This window comes from Nomascus leucogenys, chromosome 3, assembly GCF_006542625.1.
Source record: "Nomascus leucogenys isolate Asia chromosome 3, Asia_NLE_v1, whole genome shotgun sequence".
Classification (NCBI taxonomy): Eukaryota; Metazoa; Chordata; class Mammalia; order Primates; family Hylobatidae; genus Nomascus; species Nomascus leucogenys.
The window spans coordinates 41539773-41555279 of NC_044383.1; the positions used below are offsets into that span (position 1 = coordinate 41539773).

Genomic DNA, 15507 nt, shown 5'->3' on the forward strand with positions numbered 1-15507 from the left:
ATGGTAATATAGATCAGTAACGTGATCCCACAAGATTGGTATGTCCAAAGTGTCATAGGTTAATGATATTCCAGGTAATTGTAGTGGTTAACAGATAAGCCAGTTTTTATTTTGTTATATATTTGTTTGTTGGGAAAAATAGAGTTAATTTGGATAATCTACTAAAATATTAGGTAATAGTATAGATGGCACTGGGATATGGCAAAAACCACAAATTGTTTGGGAATGCTTTTCAGAAACTCTTTTATAGAGCATAAGTTATTTTAGGAAAGAACTTTGTATTGGTCTACAATTCATTTCAGTTTTAATAGGGTGGCTGACAAGGAACAGGCACTCCATAAATACTAGTCATGTGGGTGAATCCACTTGACCCAAAATAATCACCCTTTAGTACGAGCCAACCTAAACACCCATATCCTTCATGCAGCTACTTCTCTTTTGTTTCTTTTTGGTTTGTTTGTTTGTTTTTGGTTCCTTATGCCCTTTTATTCTTTAACAATTTATTTATTTTTATTTTTTATTTTTGTTGGTAATTTTAGCTGGGATTACAGGTGTGTGCCACCATGCCTGGCTAATTTTTTTTTTTTTTTTTGAGACAGGATCTCACTCTGTCGCTCAGGCTGGAGTGCAGTGGTGTGATCTCGGCTCACTGCAACCTCCGCTTCCCAGGTTCAAGTGATTCTTTTGCCTCACTCAGCCTCTGGAGTAGCTGGGATTACAGGCGCCACCACCACACCCAGCTAATTTTTGTATTTTCAATAGAGATGGGGTTTCACCATGTTAACCAGACTGGTCTCAAACTCCTGACCTCAAGTGATCCACCTGCTTCCACTTCCCAAAGTGTTGGGATTACAGATGTGCACCACTGTGCCCAGTCAAATTTTTATACATAGTGGGTGTAGATAGTAGATATTTTGATATAGGTATGCAATGTGAAATAAGCACATCATGGAGAATGGGGTATCCATCCCCTCAAACATTTATCCTTTGACTTACAAACAATCCAATTACACTCCTTATTTTAATATACAATTAAGTTATTACTGACTATAGTCACCCCGTTGTGATATCAAATAGTAGGTCTTATTCATTCTTTCTGATTTTTTTGTACCCATTATCCATCTCCATCTCCTGCCCGACCATAGCTCCACACTACGTTTCCCAGCCTATCCTTCTACTCTCTATGTACGTGAGTTCAATTGTTTTGATTTTTAGATCCCACAAATAAATGAGAACATGTGATGTTTGTCTTTCTGTGTCTGGCTTATTTCACTTAACAGTGATCTCCAGTTCTATCCATGTTGTTGCAAATGGCTGGATCTTATTCTTTTTATGGCTTAGTGGAACTCCATTGTGTATATGTTCCACGTTTGCCTTATCTATTCATTTTTTTTTTTTTTGAGACAGAATTTCGCTCTTGTCGCCCAGGCTGGAGTGCAATGGCACGATCTTGGCTCACTGCAACCTCCACCTCCCGGGTTCAAGCGGTTCTTCTGCCTCAGTGTCCTGAGTAGCTGAGATTACAGGCACCCGCCACCACACCCAGCTAATTTCTGTATTTTTAGTAGAGACAGGGTTTTACCATGTTGTCTAGGCTGATCTCAAACTCCTGACCTCAGGTGATCCGCTTGCCCTGGCCTCCCAAAGTGCTGGGATTACAGGTGTGAGCCATCGTACCCGGCCCATTCATCTGTTGATGGACACTTAGGTTGCTTCCAAATTTTAGCTATCGTGAACAGTGTCACAACAAACATGGGAGTGCAGATATCTCTTTGATAGACTGATGTCCTTTCTTGTGGGTATATACCCAGCAATGGGATTGCTGGATCATATGGTAGCTCAATTTTTACTTTTCTAAGGAAACTCCAAACTGTTCTCTGTGGTGGTTGTAATTTTCATTCCAACCAACAGCGTACAAGGGTTCCCTTTTCTCTACATCCTCACCAGCATTTGCTATTGCCTGTCTTTTGGATATAAACCATTTTAACTGAGGTGAGATGATATCTCATTGTGGTTTTGATTTGCATTGCCCTGATGATCAGTGATGTTGAGCACCTTTTCATATTCCATTTGCCATCTGTATATCTTATTTTGAGAAATGTCTGTTCAAATCTTTTGCCCATATTTGATTGGATTATTAGATTTTTTTCCTGTAGAGTTGTTTGAGCTCCTTACATATTCTGGTTATGAATCCCTTGTCAGATGGGTAGTTTGCAAATATTTTCTCCCATTCAGTGGGTTGTCTCTTTGTTGATTTTATCCTTTGCTGTGCAAAAGTTTTTTAACTTGATGTGATCCTATTTGTCCATTTTTGCTTTGGTTGTCTGTTTACTGGGGGGTATTGCTCAAGAAATTTTTGCCAAGACCAGTGTCCTAAAGATTTTTCCTAGTGTTTTCCTTTAGTAGCTTCATAGTTTGAGGTCTTAGATTTAATATTTTAATCTATTTTGATTTATATATATATATTTTTTAGACAAGGTCTTGCTCTGTCACCCAGGCTAGAGTGTGGTGGCATGATCTTGGCTCACTGCAACCTCCACCTCCTGGATTCTCGTGCCTCAGCCTCCCAAGTAGCTGGGGTTACAGGTGTGCACCACCACGCCTGGCTAATTTTTTTACATTTTTGGTAGAGACGGGGTTTCGCCATGTTGACCAGGCTGGTCTCAAATTCCTGACCTCAAGTGATTCACCCACCTTGGCCTCCCAAAGTGCTAGGATTACAGAAGTGAGCCACCACACACAGCCGAGGGTTTTTATCAGGAAGGGATTTTGAATTTTATCAAATACTTTTTCTGCATCAATTAAAATGATAATATCGTTTTTATCCTCCTTTCTGTTGATATGATTGACTGATTTTTTTTTTTTTTTTTGAGGAGTCTCACTCTGTCGCCAGGCTGGATCATGGTGGCGCAATCTTGGCTCACTGCAACCTCCACCTCCCGGGTTCAACTGATTCTCCTGCTTCAGCCTCCCAAGTAGCTGGGATTACAGGCGCACACCACTATGCCCAGCTAATTTTTGTATTTTTAGTAGAGACAGGGTTTCACCATGTGGGTCAGGCTGATCTCAAGTTCCTGACCTTGTGATTTCTGATTTTATTTATTTGAATCTTTTCTTTTTCTTAGTCTGGCTAAAAGTTTGTCAGTTTTGTTTAACTTTTCTATTGTCTTTTTCATTTCAATTGCATTTTATTTCCGCTCTGATCTTTATTTCTTCTATTAATTTTGGGTTTCGTTCTCCCTTGTGTTTCTAGTTAAGTTTCATCATTAGATTGTTTATTTGAAGTTTTTCCTCCTTTTTGATGTAGGCTTACACTATAAACTTTCCTCTTAGTACTGCTTTTGCTGTATCCATAGGTTTTGGTATGTTGTGTTTTCATTATCATTTGTTTCAAGAAAATTTTCAGTTTCCTTCTTAATTTCTTCATTGACCCACTGGTCATTCAGGAGCATATTGCTTAATTTCCATGCATTTGTTTTTTCTTTGTGGTTTTTTTTTTTTTTTTTTTTTTTTGACAGAGTTTCACTTTTGTCGCCCAGGCTGGAGTGCAATGGCGCGATATCTCGGCTAACTGTAACCTCCACCTCCCAGGTTCAAGCGATTCTCTTGCCTCAGCTTCCCAAGTAGCTGGGATTACAGGCATGTGCCACCATGCCTGGCTAATTTTGTATTTTTAGTAGAGATGGGGTTTCACCATGTTAGTCAGTCTGGTCTCAAACTCCTGACCTCAAGTGATCCACCTGCCTTGGCCTCCCAAAGTGCTAGGATTACAGGCGTGAGCCACTGTGCCCCGCCCATGTATTTGTATAGTTTCCAAAATTCCTTTTGTTATTAATTTCCAGTTTTATTCCATTGTGGTTACAGAAGATGCTTGATATTATTTCGATTTTTTGAATGTTTTAAGGCTTACTTTGTGACCTAACATATGATCTATCCTTGAGGATGATCCATGTGCTAAGGAAAAGAGTGCGTATTCTGCAGCTTTTGGATGAAATGTTCTATAAATATCTATTATATCCCTTTGTTCAATAGTGCAGATTAAGTCTGCGTCTTTCATCAATAAAGATGTTTCTTTATTGATTTTTGGTCTAGAAGATCTAGCCAGTGATTAAAGTAGGGTGTTGAAGACTCCAGCTATTATTGTATTGGGGCCTTTCTCTTTAGCACTAATATTTGCTTTCTATATCTGTGTGCTCCAGTGTTGGGTGTGTGTGTGTGTGTATATATATATATTTATGTGTGTATGTATGTATGTATTTTTGAGACGGAGTCTTGTTCTGTCGCCCAGGCCGGAGTGCAGTGGCGCAATCTCAGCTCACTGCAACCTCCACCTCTGGGGTTTAAGTGATTTCCCTGCCTCAACCTCCTGGGTAGCTGGGATTATAGGTACCTGCCACCATGCCTGCTAATTTTCTTTGTATTTTTTAGTAGAGACAGGGTTTTGCCATGTTGGCCAGGCTAGTCTCAAACTCCTGACCTCAGGTGATCCACCCACCTTGGCCTCCCAAAGTGCAGGGATTACAGGCGTGAGCCACTGTGCTCGGCCCAAATATATATTTAGAATTGTGATATCCTCTTGTTGAATTGACCCCTTTATCATTATATAGTGACCTTTGTCTCTTCTTTGAGTTTCCTCAGCACAACTATTTTCAATTCTCTGTCTGAAAGGTCACATATCTCCGGGATGTGTTTCTCCGGGATTGGTCCCTGGTGCCTTATTTAGTTTATTTGGTGAGGTCATGTTTTCCTCGATGGTGTTGATGCTAGTAGATGTTCTTTGGTGTCTGGGCATTGAAGAATTAGGTATTTATTGTAGTCTTCACTGTCTGGGCTTATTTATACCTGTCCTTCTTGGGAAGGTTTTCCAGATATGTGAAAGGACTTGGGTGTTGTATTCTAAGCTGTTTATGCTTTAGGGGTCACCCATGCCCAGTAATGCTGTGGTTCCTGCAGACTCATAGAGGTGCTGCCTTGATGGTCTTGGGCAAGATCTGGGAGTATTCTCTGCATTACCAGGCAGAGATTTTTGTTCTCTTCCCTTACTTTCTCCCAAACAGTCTCTCTGTTCTCAGCCACGTAAAGCTGGGGGTGGAGTGACGCAGGCACCCCTGTGGCCACCACCACTCTGACTGTGCTGTGTCCGACCTGAAGCCAGCATTTGCCTAAGGGCTGCCATAACCACTCCCTGGTTACTGCCTGTGTTCGCTCAGGGCCCTGGGGCTCTACTATCAGCAGGTGGCAAAGCCAGCCAGGCTTGTGGCTTTCCCTTTAGGGCAGCGAGGTTCCCCAAGCCCCTGGGCAGACTCAGAGGTGCTCTCCGAGCATCATGTACTAAAGTGGAAAACCTTAGAAGTCTACCTGGTATTCTGTTGTATTGTGACTGAGCTGGCACTCAAACCACAACTGCAGTCTTTCCACTCTTCCCTCCCCTTTCCAAAGGCAGAGGAGTCTCACTTTTCAGCCACCGCCACCCCAAGCCATGAGAAGTACTGCCAGACCGTTAAGGCCCTAGGGCTCTTAAGTCAGCTTGTGGTAAATACTGCCTGGCCTGCAACCCATCTTTCAGGGCACTGGGCTCCCCTCTGGCCCAGGGCAGGTCCAGAAATGCCATTCAAGAGTCAAGTCCTAGAGTTGGGGACCCCAGGAGCCTGCCCAGTGCTCTACCCAACTGTGGCCGTGCTGGTACCTGAAGCCAGCAAGTCTCAGAGGCTCACCCAAGGTCCTGGGTGTCACTGCTGGCTATTCAGGGCCCAAGGGCTCTTCAGCTAGCAGGTAATGAATGCTGCCAGGACTGGGTCCTTCCTTCAAGGCAGCGGGTTCCCTTCTGGCCCAAGGTGTGTCTAGAAATGTCACCTGGGAGGTAGGGCCTGGAAAAGGGACTTCACAATTCTGACTGTGCCCTATCCTTCTGTGGCTGAGCTGATATCCAAGATGCAAGATGAAGCTCTTCCCACTTTTCCCTCTCCTCTCCTCAGACTGAAGGAAGAGGTCTCTTTCGGAGCCATGAGCTTTGCAGCCTGGGGTTAGGGCAGGGGTGATGCCAGCACTCCCTTGGCTGATGTCTCAGTAGGCCACATGTCACCCCGAATCCACTGTCTCTGGGCCTAGTTCAGCACTAGGACTCACCTAAGTGTTGCAGTCCTTATGGCCTACACTGACTTTCAAGCTGATTTAGAGACACAGAGCACTGTAGCCCACAGTGGCGAGGTTTGGGGGAACTCAAGTTCCCACTGCTGGAATCGGAGATTCCCCTCAGGCTTGGGCTGGTTTAAATGCATGGTGATTTGGGACTATTTTTCTGACTCCTCAGTGCTTCTTTCAGCAATATGAAGATAAAACCAGGTACTACGAGAGGCTACCTGATTTTTGGCTCTTCTATTTTTTTCTATGTAGGTAGTTATTAACTTCCTGTTCTTGTGGGGCACGGGTCGGGTGGAGGTTGATGGGTGGAGACTTCTATTCTTCCATCTTGCTCTGCCTCTCTTCTGTTGATTTCAATCCAGAAATACTGTTTGACTGTTGCTGTTTGAGAGGAGCAGCTCTGCAGGGACAGCACCCTCACTCATCTGGAAGACTGCCCTCTGGAAGCTTTCAGGAAAGGCCCCTGAGAGCACAGTCGCAATCCAAAAGCCACGTTATTTGTTTATTTTTGCTATTATTACATATATATCATATTTTTGAGACAGGGTCTCACTGTATCACCCAGACTGGAGTACAACGACACCATCTTGGCTCACTGCATCTTCTATCTCTTGGGCTCAAGGGATCTTCCTGCCTCAGCCTCCCAAGTAACTGGGACTACAGGTGCATACCATTACACATGGCTAACTTTTTTGTTGTTGTTGCCCAGGCTAGTCTCGAACTCCTGGGCTCGAAGGATCCTCCTGCCTCACCCTTCCAAGGTGTTTGGATTACAGGCATGAGCCACTGCACCCAGACTATTTTTTTTTCACCATATTAAGAGTCATATCTGTTGGCATTTAATGTTCAGCTCTTCACAAACTTGATTTTTCTAGCTTTCTAGGCAAAATGAAAATGATGGGAAATTGCAAACTTAAAAGAGGTGTTTGGAAGGTGTTTTAGATATGATAGCAGACCGCCAGATTTTGAAGGGGACGGACAGAAAAAGTGAAAACTCTCTACTGCATTGTATTACTTGTCATTCCTTATGAAGAATGTCATAATGTCTCCTGCTTAAGAGGGGGTGGGGGACTAGTACATTTTAGCAAGATTTTCATCAAAAAAACATCAACATTCAAGATATTTTGGCACCAAAAAGGAGAAGTGCCTGGTTTCTGGAAAAATAACCTGAGATATGTGTTATTCCCTAAGAAAGCTGGTAAATAAGGCATCACTCTATGCCTCTGGCCTCGAGGCAGTTATGAAAGACTACATGACACATCTGAAGTACTGTGTAGACTAGATCCCTTAAAACCCTTCAGCCAGTAAGGAGCATTGTTACCAAGCTTAGTTGGAAGCTCAAATAGACAGAAGGTGCTGTTTTATTAATACTGCATTCTCAAATATCAGCACAAATGTATTACATGACCTTAAGTATGTTTGTTCAGCATTTTACAGCTTGCAGTAGGTATTTGTATCCATCATTCCACTTGGTCCTAATGTCCCTGTGTAATGGAAATCTTTTCTCATCAACTGATGTAGCACTAATTAAGTCTTTTTCATGGCTGCATGATATTCCATGGGAATAAATATCCCACATTTTATTCAAGTGTTTCCCTGTAGGTAGACATTTACTTTGTTTCTGATTTTTTGCCATTGTGGACAAGTCTTGGAATAGATATACTTTACATGTGTCCTCACATCTGGTGGTTACATTTCCAAGCATTGGGATTACAGCAGGAACAATATCCAAATGTGGGATTCTTGGGTCGAAGGGTATACATATTTTTAATTTGAATAATTTGCTAGTTTGCTTTTCAAAAATGTTGTAGCAGACCAGGTGTGGTGGCTGACACCTGTAATCCCAGCACTTTGGGAGGCCAAGGCAGGTGGATCACCTGAGGTCAGGAATTTGAGACCAGCCTGGCCAACATGGTGAAACCCCATCTCTACTAAAAATATAAAAATTATATTTGGGTGTGGTGATGGGCGCCTGTAATCCCAGCTACTTGGGAGGCGGAGGCAGGAGAATCGCTTGAACCTGGGAGGTGGAGGTTGCAGTGAGCTGAGATCGCATCACTGCACTCAAGCCTGGCAACAGAGTGAGACTCCATCTCAAAAAATAATAATAATAATTAAAAAGATAATAATAAAGTTAATGATGTTTCTTTTCTAAAGTTCTAGGAAAGTGAGTGAGAACGTGGTAACTTTTTCTTTTTTTGGTTTTCAGTCATGCAGCTTTGCTTCATTTAGATTTAAAAAGGTTCCCTAAAGGGCTATGATGAAAAGTTGTCTTCTATTGAAGTTTCCAGTGTTGGGGGGAGATTAAGGCAACAGAGAAAGTTCCAAAAATAAAAAAGCCCCAATTATTATAGTAGCTTCTTAACACCTCAGCTGTGAGTCCCTTTTCCTCTCCAGTCTATGGTATGCAATATTGGGGTGTTAGTCTCGGAGCTGTGTCATTACGACACTGAGGTGCACAGCCTCACAGCAGCATCTCCCTTCAGCTCCTCCCATATTCATTGTGCCTCCTGCCCTCAGGCCTGGCTCCAGCCACAGCATCTCCCAAGGATGTGCCTGCTTCCTCCTGCTTATGGCCTTTGTCCTGGCTGCTTCCTCTCCCTGAAATGTTCTTCTTTGCCTGCATTGTCAGATGCTGCCCGGCTTTCAGGATTCAGCTCATGTGCTTTGACGTGCACAGCCCCTCTTAATCCTCCCCAGCACCCTTTGATGTAAACACTGTTATACCCATTTACAGATTACACAAATGTGTGTGTGTAATGTGTTTATGTGTGTGTAAACATACCCATTTTACAGATACAGTGATGGAGTAAACAGAGGCACAGAGATTTTAAGAATTTGTCTAATGTCACGCAAGAAGTAAATCAAGGAGCTTATTCCAAAGCCCATGCTCTCAACTACCATCCAGTATCAGCAGAGTTGAAAGCAGCGTCTGATTGAGACATACCATGAAGCTATTACTGTAAACTCTCAAAAGCAAGACATGGGAGGAAGCTTTGCTAAACCATTTTTCTCTGTCTTTCCTCTTTGGGTCCAGGTTGAAGTAAAGCCATATGTGCTGGATGATCAGATGTGTGATGAGTGCCAGGGCACACGCTGTGGTGGGAAGTTTGCCCCGTTCTTCTGTGCCAACGTCACCTGTCTGCAGTATTACTGTGAATACTGCTGGGCGAGCATACATTCCCGAGCCGGGCGGGAGTTCCACAAACCCCTGGTGAAGGAGGGAGGCGACCGCCCTCGTCACGTCCCGTTCCGCTGGAGCTGAGCCACGGGCCGACCCAGCCACAAGTACTGGAGTAGATAACAAGGAGGGAAAAGAGAGGGCACTGCCTCAGGGCTTACAGTGTTCTGGAAATCTGTGCATTCGTTCTCGATTTTTAAAGAAGAATTGGGTCTTTTTATTATTATTATTATTATTATTATTATTATTATTATTTACAGTCATATTACTGAACTCAGTGTCCAGTATAATGCAGAATTGCAGAGTGTAGAATGGTACTGATTTGCACTTTGATTCACACCTTTGTCTGCTTGGTACCTTAATTTTTTATACCTGATTTGTCACTCGTGACAGTATGTAGACTGCCATTCTCATCAGCGGCCGTCAGGCTACTGTCTGTGATTCTTTTGTTTGTTGTTGTGGTGGTGTTGTTCTGATTGTTTTGAACTGGAGCATGCACTTATTTTCAGAAACTTAGAGAGTTGCCCCTAGGACAAGACTTACCAAAGGTAATACTCGTGAGTAGGTGGCAGATGTAGCAAAAACTTCACAACAATTCAGCAATCATTAGTTCGGGTCACTTAGAGTAAGGATAACCCTTCATGAAAATAAGCCTTTAGTTGCTCTCTATTTTGACTTGTAAGGATACCTCATAAGCTGGATCTTTAATTTTTCCTTCATGTTTGATTTTTGTTTTGCCGAGGATTTTGGTTAGATCTTTTAGTATTATGTAAATTTATGCTGCAATAGCTTTTGCTGCTATTAAAATGGTATTATTAATACCATAATACTCTATTCAGGCTAAGATATCAATTAAACACAAAAACCCAACAACACACTTTTGTGATTTTAGGGATAGAGTCAGCTGCCGAACGGAGATCAGAATAGACTTCAGAAAGCTTTGGTGGAAGGTCACTATTTCTGACTGCATGTTTACTTAATCAGGTTGCTGCATGCAATAAATTTTATATCCAATGTCTAGTATAAAACGTTCCCACAATGCACAAATTAAGAATCTATATAAGCTATAAAAATACTCATTTTTTAAAAAAAGTTTTTTTCATTCAAAGAATTGGTAATTGACCGGAGGAAGGCATGCCTCAATAAATGGAATGCTCTGAATGGGAAGAGCCCATAACAGAATGACCTATATTACAACCGATATAAAACCTAGGTGTAGGATATTCTTCAAGCAAATTTGTGGATGGTAGATGAAGTACTTTGCGGTGCTCTGTTATATATTGTGCAATTTATTTTATATAGTAAAGTGATTATGTCTAACTGTGATCAAACTTAACTGTTTAAAGCCTCTGTCAGACATTAACGAACTTGACAGTTCATAACTGATATATTATAAACTAACACATGAGCTCTTAGTTACAATCTCTTAGTGCTTGCACCATTTTACATAGCTTCAGACCTTGTCCAGAAAACCAAAGAGCTCATCTTAGCTTACAAACACTAAGAATATATACAGGATATAGAGATAAGTTGTCAGATTGACAAACTAGGCACATTTTTAAGAAATTCGTGTAATGGTGATGCTAAAGAAATGTCTGTACAAAATAAGATGGCCTGGGCAGAGTTGGTTGTCTGGGTGAGAAACTACTTAATTCCCTGGATTTATCCTGTTAAGCTTGAGTAGAATGAACGCCTGCTAGCACTAGCGTGGTCTAGAATGAAGGTCTGCTAGCACTAGCGTGGACATTTTTCTAGCATTCACCCTTGGGCTGCAGATAGTAATATATAAACACACACAATGATTGCAAGACTATGTAAATCTTTTTTTAATCTTCTTCCTATGTTTTGGAATTCTGGGGACAATCTGACTGGATATGACACTGCAGAATAGATTAAGTCGCTGTGTTTTCTGTGCTGTGATGTCCTTGTACTGTCTTAAGTTAGTGTTGCTTGTTTTTGTTTTGTTCTCCCATGTTTAGTTGCAACTACTGGCTCTCAAGCTATAGTTTGTTTTCAAAAAGGAAAAACAAAATAGTTTTTTACTGGATTAAAAATGCTTATTTTAGAATCCTCCCCTTTTTGAGGCTTTTTGGTAATAATTGCTTTTTTCCAGCCCAGGTGTGGTTTTGTTTGTTTTTTTCTATGTTTGTGGGTTTTTTTTCATCTGTACAAGAAATTTTGTTATGCACTACTACTTTTTGTATTCTAGACAGTTTTCAAAAGTTGGCAGATTTTTTTTTTGTTTTTAAGGAAAAAGGCATGCTTTCTGACTGACATGATCTTTTGCAATACCTCAATTTTGAAATATAGGAAAGAAAATGATATTTTCTAAGTAAGTTTATTCAGAAAAATATATATTAATTTAATTCTGCAAGAAAATGATTTAACAGATGGGTAACTTTATTTTTTTCATGCTTATTTGTGTTTTTTGAAAATGAAGAAGTTAGAGCTTTATAACTATAATATTAAAGATCATATCTAACCTACAGAAATCTACCTAATTATGTGAAAGAAGCAAAACTTTTTGAAGAAGCACCCCTCTTTCATGTATTAAAATAACACTGAGATTTTTTAAAAAGCTGGAAGATTGTACAGCATAAAGCTAAAGTGAAGGCAAAAAACATTGTCCTGAAGAATAGGTTACAAAAAATAAACTCCATTTGGTGCTGAAAGTTGTGAATAGATGGTGGAAACTACTTTCCCTTAATTTGTATATTTCTAATCAAGCGTTGATTGTGCGCGACTGACCAGGATTGTGAAAGAGTTCTTCTGTTTGTATTTTTTTAAAGAGAACTTTTTTAGTTTATTAAATTATAACATGTTCCCTTTTGTTTTGTAAATAAATGTGCCCCCAAGTTGTTAATGTTATATTAAAAGAGAGGGTCCTTCAAAAAAATTATTTTTTAAAACACAGAGGTGTTCTGACCTGCAACTTGACTGGGAAGCCCCTGGGTAACACAGGTCCTGCTGTGGCCTTTCCTTGGTGTGACACTTGAACTAGTCGATTTTTTGAAGGCTATAACCTAACCTCGACTATTTGTTGTTATGTGCAATACTGTTTGTACTGTTTGTATAAAAAATAGAAAAAAAAAGAAAAGAAAAAAGGCATAAATCTTTATTGCAGATTTATTTTCATTGCAAACTTTAGACATTGTGATTCACTGAAATCATTTTTCTACTGTCAAATATGTACCTTTTCTTCATGCTGGTATTTTTTCAATAGTAATGTAGCCTTTGTACTGAGACAAATTTTCATTGTTATTTTTAGAAAGATTTTTTGCTAAGAAAAAAATTAAACATATTTACATATTTTTCATTTTATTTCGTATTTTCTTTAAGGAGTGCTTTCTCAATCATTAATAGAGTTGTTTCTGGGAGGGACTTTCATATCTGGTCAATGTCATAATATTATTTTGTATTTTTATTGGAATAAATTAATTTTATGATGCTAATTCTTTAAAAGTTTATTTTTTTCATTTTCAGTTATTTTTGAAGCTAAAACCTTTGTAATATTGTTACTAAAGTGTCTAGTTTTTTGAAATGCAAAGCTTTATGTATTAACTTGCTGATGTGGTTTACAATAGTGTGACAACGATGAAAATGGTTGGTTATGTAAAGTGATTGGAAATGTACCGGATAATTGGGTAATAAAATGACAGAATGAGCAGAACATGTGAGATTTTGAGAAGCCTTTTCCTTTATCACAGTGGTTTAGTGTAAGACTAGGGATGTCACAGTGCAGTTCTCTAGGGATGTCACGGTGGATTTATACAACACCAGGTGCAGCCAAACCTGTGGCCCTGAGAATGAAGTCACCCAACCGAAATACCACCGGGTTTTAAATCTGGCTAAGTCAACAGAATGTTTCATTGCTTTTTCCCCTCTAACTCTTCATTATGTCGTGTGTGTGTGTGTGTGTGTGTGTGTGTGTGAGAGAGAGAGAGAGAGAACCTGCCACCAACTGCTGTCCTTGTGTGAGATAGTGCCTTTCTCCCAGGCCGAATCTTTTATGTGCACTGACAGTGGTGATATTGGAGTCATACAGGAAGTTGCTAAGAGGACACCGCCTTTGTGGTGTATTGCAGACCTCACCTGCAGGGTCTCACTCATGCTGCCTCCCTGTAAGGCTCAGTTGGTGGCACTGAGGAAGCACACTCGGATGTCACCACTGTCTGTGGACCCTGACTATGTGTCGGGTTGCATCTTCCTCAACACCCATGCCTGCTTCCTGTTCTGGTGCCCCTTGTTTGCCTTTCATTGTGGCAACTGTGTGCATGATCTGTCTGCCTTTCTGCTGCTGCTTTTCCAACACCCCCCTCACCTGGAAGCTGGGCAGTTAAGGCATTAATGTGTCATTGCAATAGCACCTACAGTCAAAGCAAAAACTACAACTGCAAAACTGGTGTTGCGTAAACAGAACAGCCAATGACTTGCTCCAGATAGATGATGTTTCTACTAGTGGTTGATGGCCTCTTTCAGCTCCATCGCTATGGAGGCGGGGTTCATCAATAACTCAGAGAAACTTGTGTCCAGAGTTGGTCTTGGGTACGCTCTATGTATTCAGTTTTGTAAATAATATATAGATTAGATCAAGTTGTGATGTAAAATTTTAACTCAAATTGGGTACTACTGGTTGGAATTTTACATTAACTACAAATAAATGATTAGGAACAGAGGAAAAGAAATCGGAAAATTCTTGCTTAGTGGTATAAAGATTATGCTTAGATTTCTGCCTATATCTTGTGTTTTATAGCTTGTTAGTGAGGCATGGGCTAATGCAGAATGTACTGCATTTATGCAATTAGCAAATAACTGCTAGTTTTCATTTTATCTATTATATTAGCAACAAAAATGGCATTTAACTGGGTAAAGCTCCTACCTAAATATTTGAGTATTGTGACATCTCTACTTGCAAGGTTTGAGTGAAAGATTAGTCACAGATTAGTGAATAAAATGTATCTTTTTGTTAAAACTAGCTTATTTGAATGGATTGTTGCTTTTCACTAGCTTGTATGGTATGTCAGCTAACATTTCTTTGTTTTTTTTTCTTTTATAATAACCAAACTTCTCTATCTCAGCTGCAATAGTGTTCCATCTTACCACAGAGTGTTTTATAATTAATGCTGTTGACTTTATACCCCAAAATGGGTCAAGAAGTGGCTATATGATTCGGGGATGTTTAAATTTGTATGACGACAAAGTTAATTGCAACAAGTAGAAAACTTGGGTGCTAACACAGGATAACTTCTGCTCTTTTTCTTTCCTGGATATAGTTCTGTTGGGGTATAAAGTATTAGGTATTTGTATTTTTTGCTGTCAAAATAATGGACAACTTTTAGTGTTCACAGCTAAGATCTCTGTATTTGTTTTTCAACTAACAACTAATTTTAAATGTATTGTATCTTTTATTACCTGTTCTCTTAGATTGTTTTTTGCTAGTAACCCTTACTCAGCTTCTGCCTTTGGGGCTTGGACTAATATTGCTTGTATGGAACTACAGTACTGTGACTAAACATGGAGCTCAATGCAGCTACTGCTTACAACTGCTTAAACTTTGTAGTTTGGACTTCATTTTTTTCTGTAATAACAACTTATTAAATCTAGTTGTATGAAGTGCTGACACTTGTCATCCTTTGCATTTGCTGAGGAATAACTTGGAGTATATGGTTCACATCTGGGAACATTGGTGCATTCCAATTTGCTTAACTCTTTTTTTTGACAAATCCCTCTAAAGCAGACTAAGTACAGCAGAATTCACCCTTTCTCTGACACAAGTAACACTCGTTTATTAAAAACACGCAAGTATATTTGCAACAAAGTATTTGTTGACACATGTGAACACACGTTTTTAGAGGTGCAGTTGGGTTTTAATGCCAGACAAGCCACATGAAACCAATTCTCAAAATCGCAACCAAAACTGTCAGTGGAAAGGTAGGTGTGCCACTTCGCTTTATCTTTCACACCTGGCTCTCCGATTTTTCAGAAAATGAGTCTTTTAAAAATCCCTATCGATTTTGGGCGTGCTAGAAGCCATCTCCTAGGTACTGACTAATCCATTTAGAAAACGGATTACAAGTGGCTGCACCAGCGAATCCCCTGCAGGGCCTTCAGAACAAGCATGGACCAGCGTCCACCCAGCCTGGTCCCCGAGACAGATTCACTTGGTTTAGGCTGGGGTCTGGCCA

The 15507-nt window shown here is 40.3% G+C and overlaps 1 protein-coding gene across 11 annotated transcripts in view; it reads left to right on the forward strand.

The window, feature by feature from the left end:
- CPEB3 (cytoplasmic polyadenylation element binding protein 3) overlaps nucleotides 1–14939 on the forward strand; it is a 248131-nt gene extending 233192 nt beyond the window's left edge. For all 11 annotated transcript variants that reach the window (XM_012505798.2, XM_012505800.2, XM_030809262.1 and 8 more), the window contains one exon: nucleotides 9179–14939. In XM_012505798.2, coding sequence (XP_012361252.1) covers nucleotides 9179–9406 — 228 coding nt within the window. In that variant the 3' untranslated portion in view covers nucleotides 9407–14939. The remainder of the gene's footprint in view (nucleotides 1–9178) is intronic.
- Nucleotides 14940–15507: the final 568 nt, after the last annotated feature.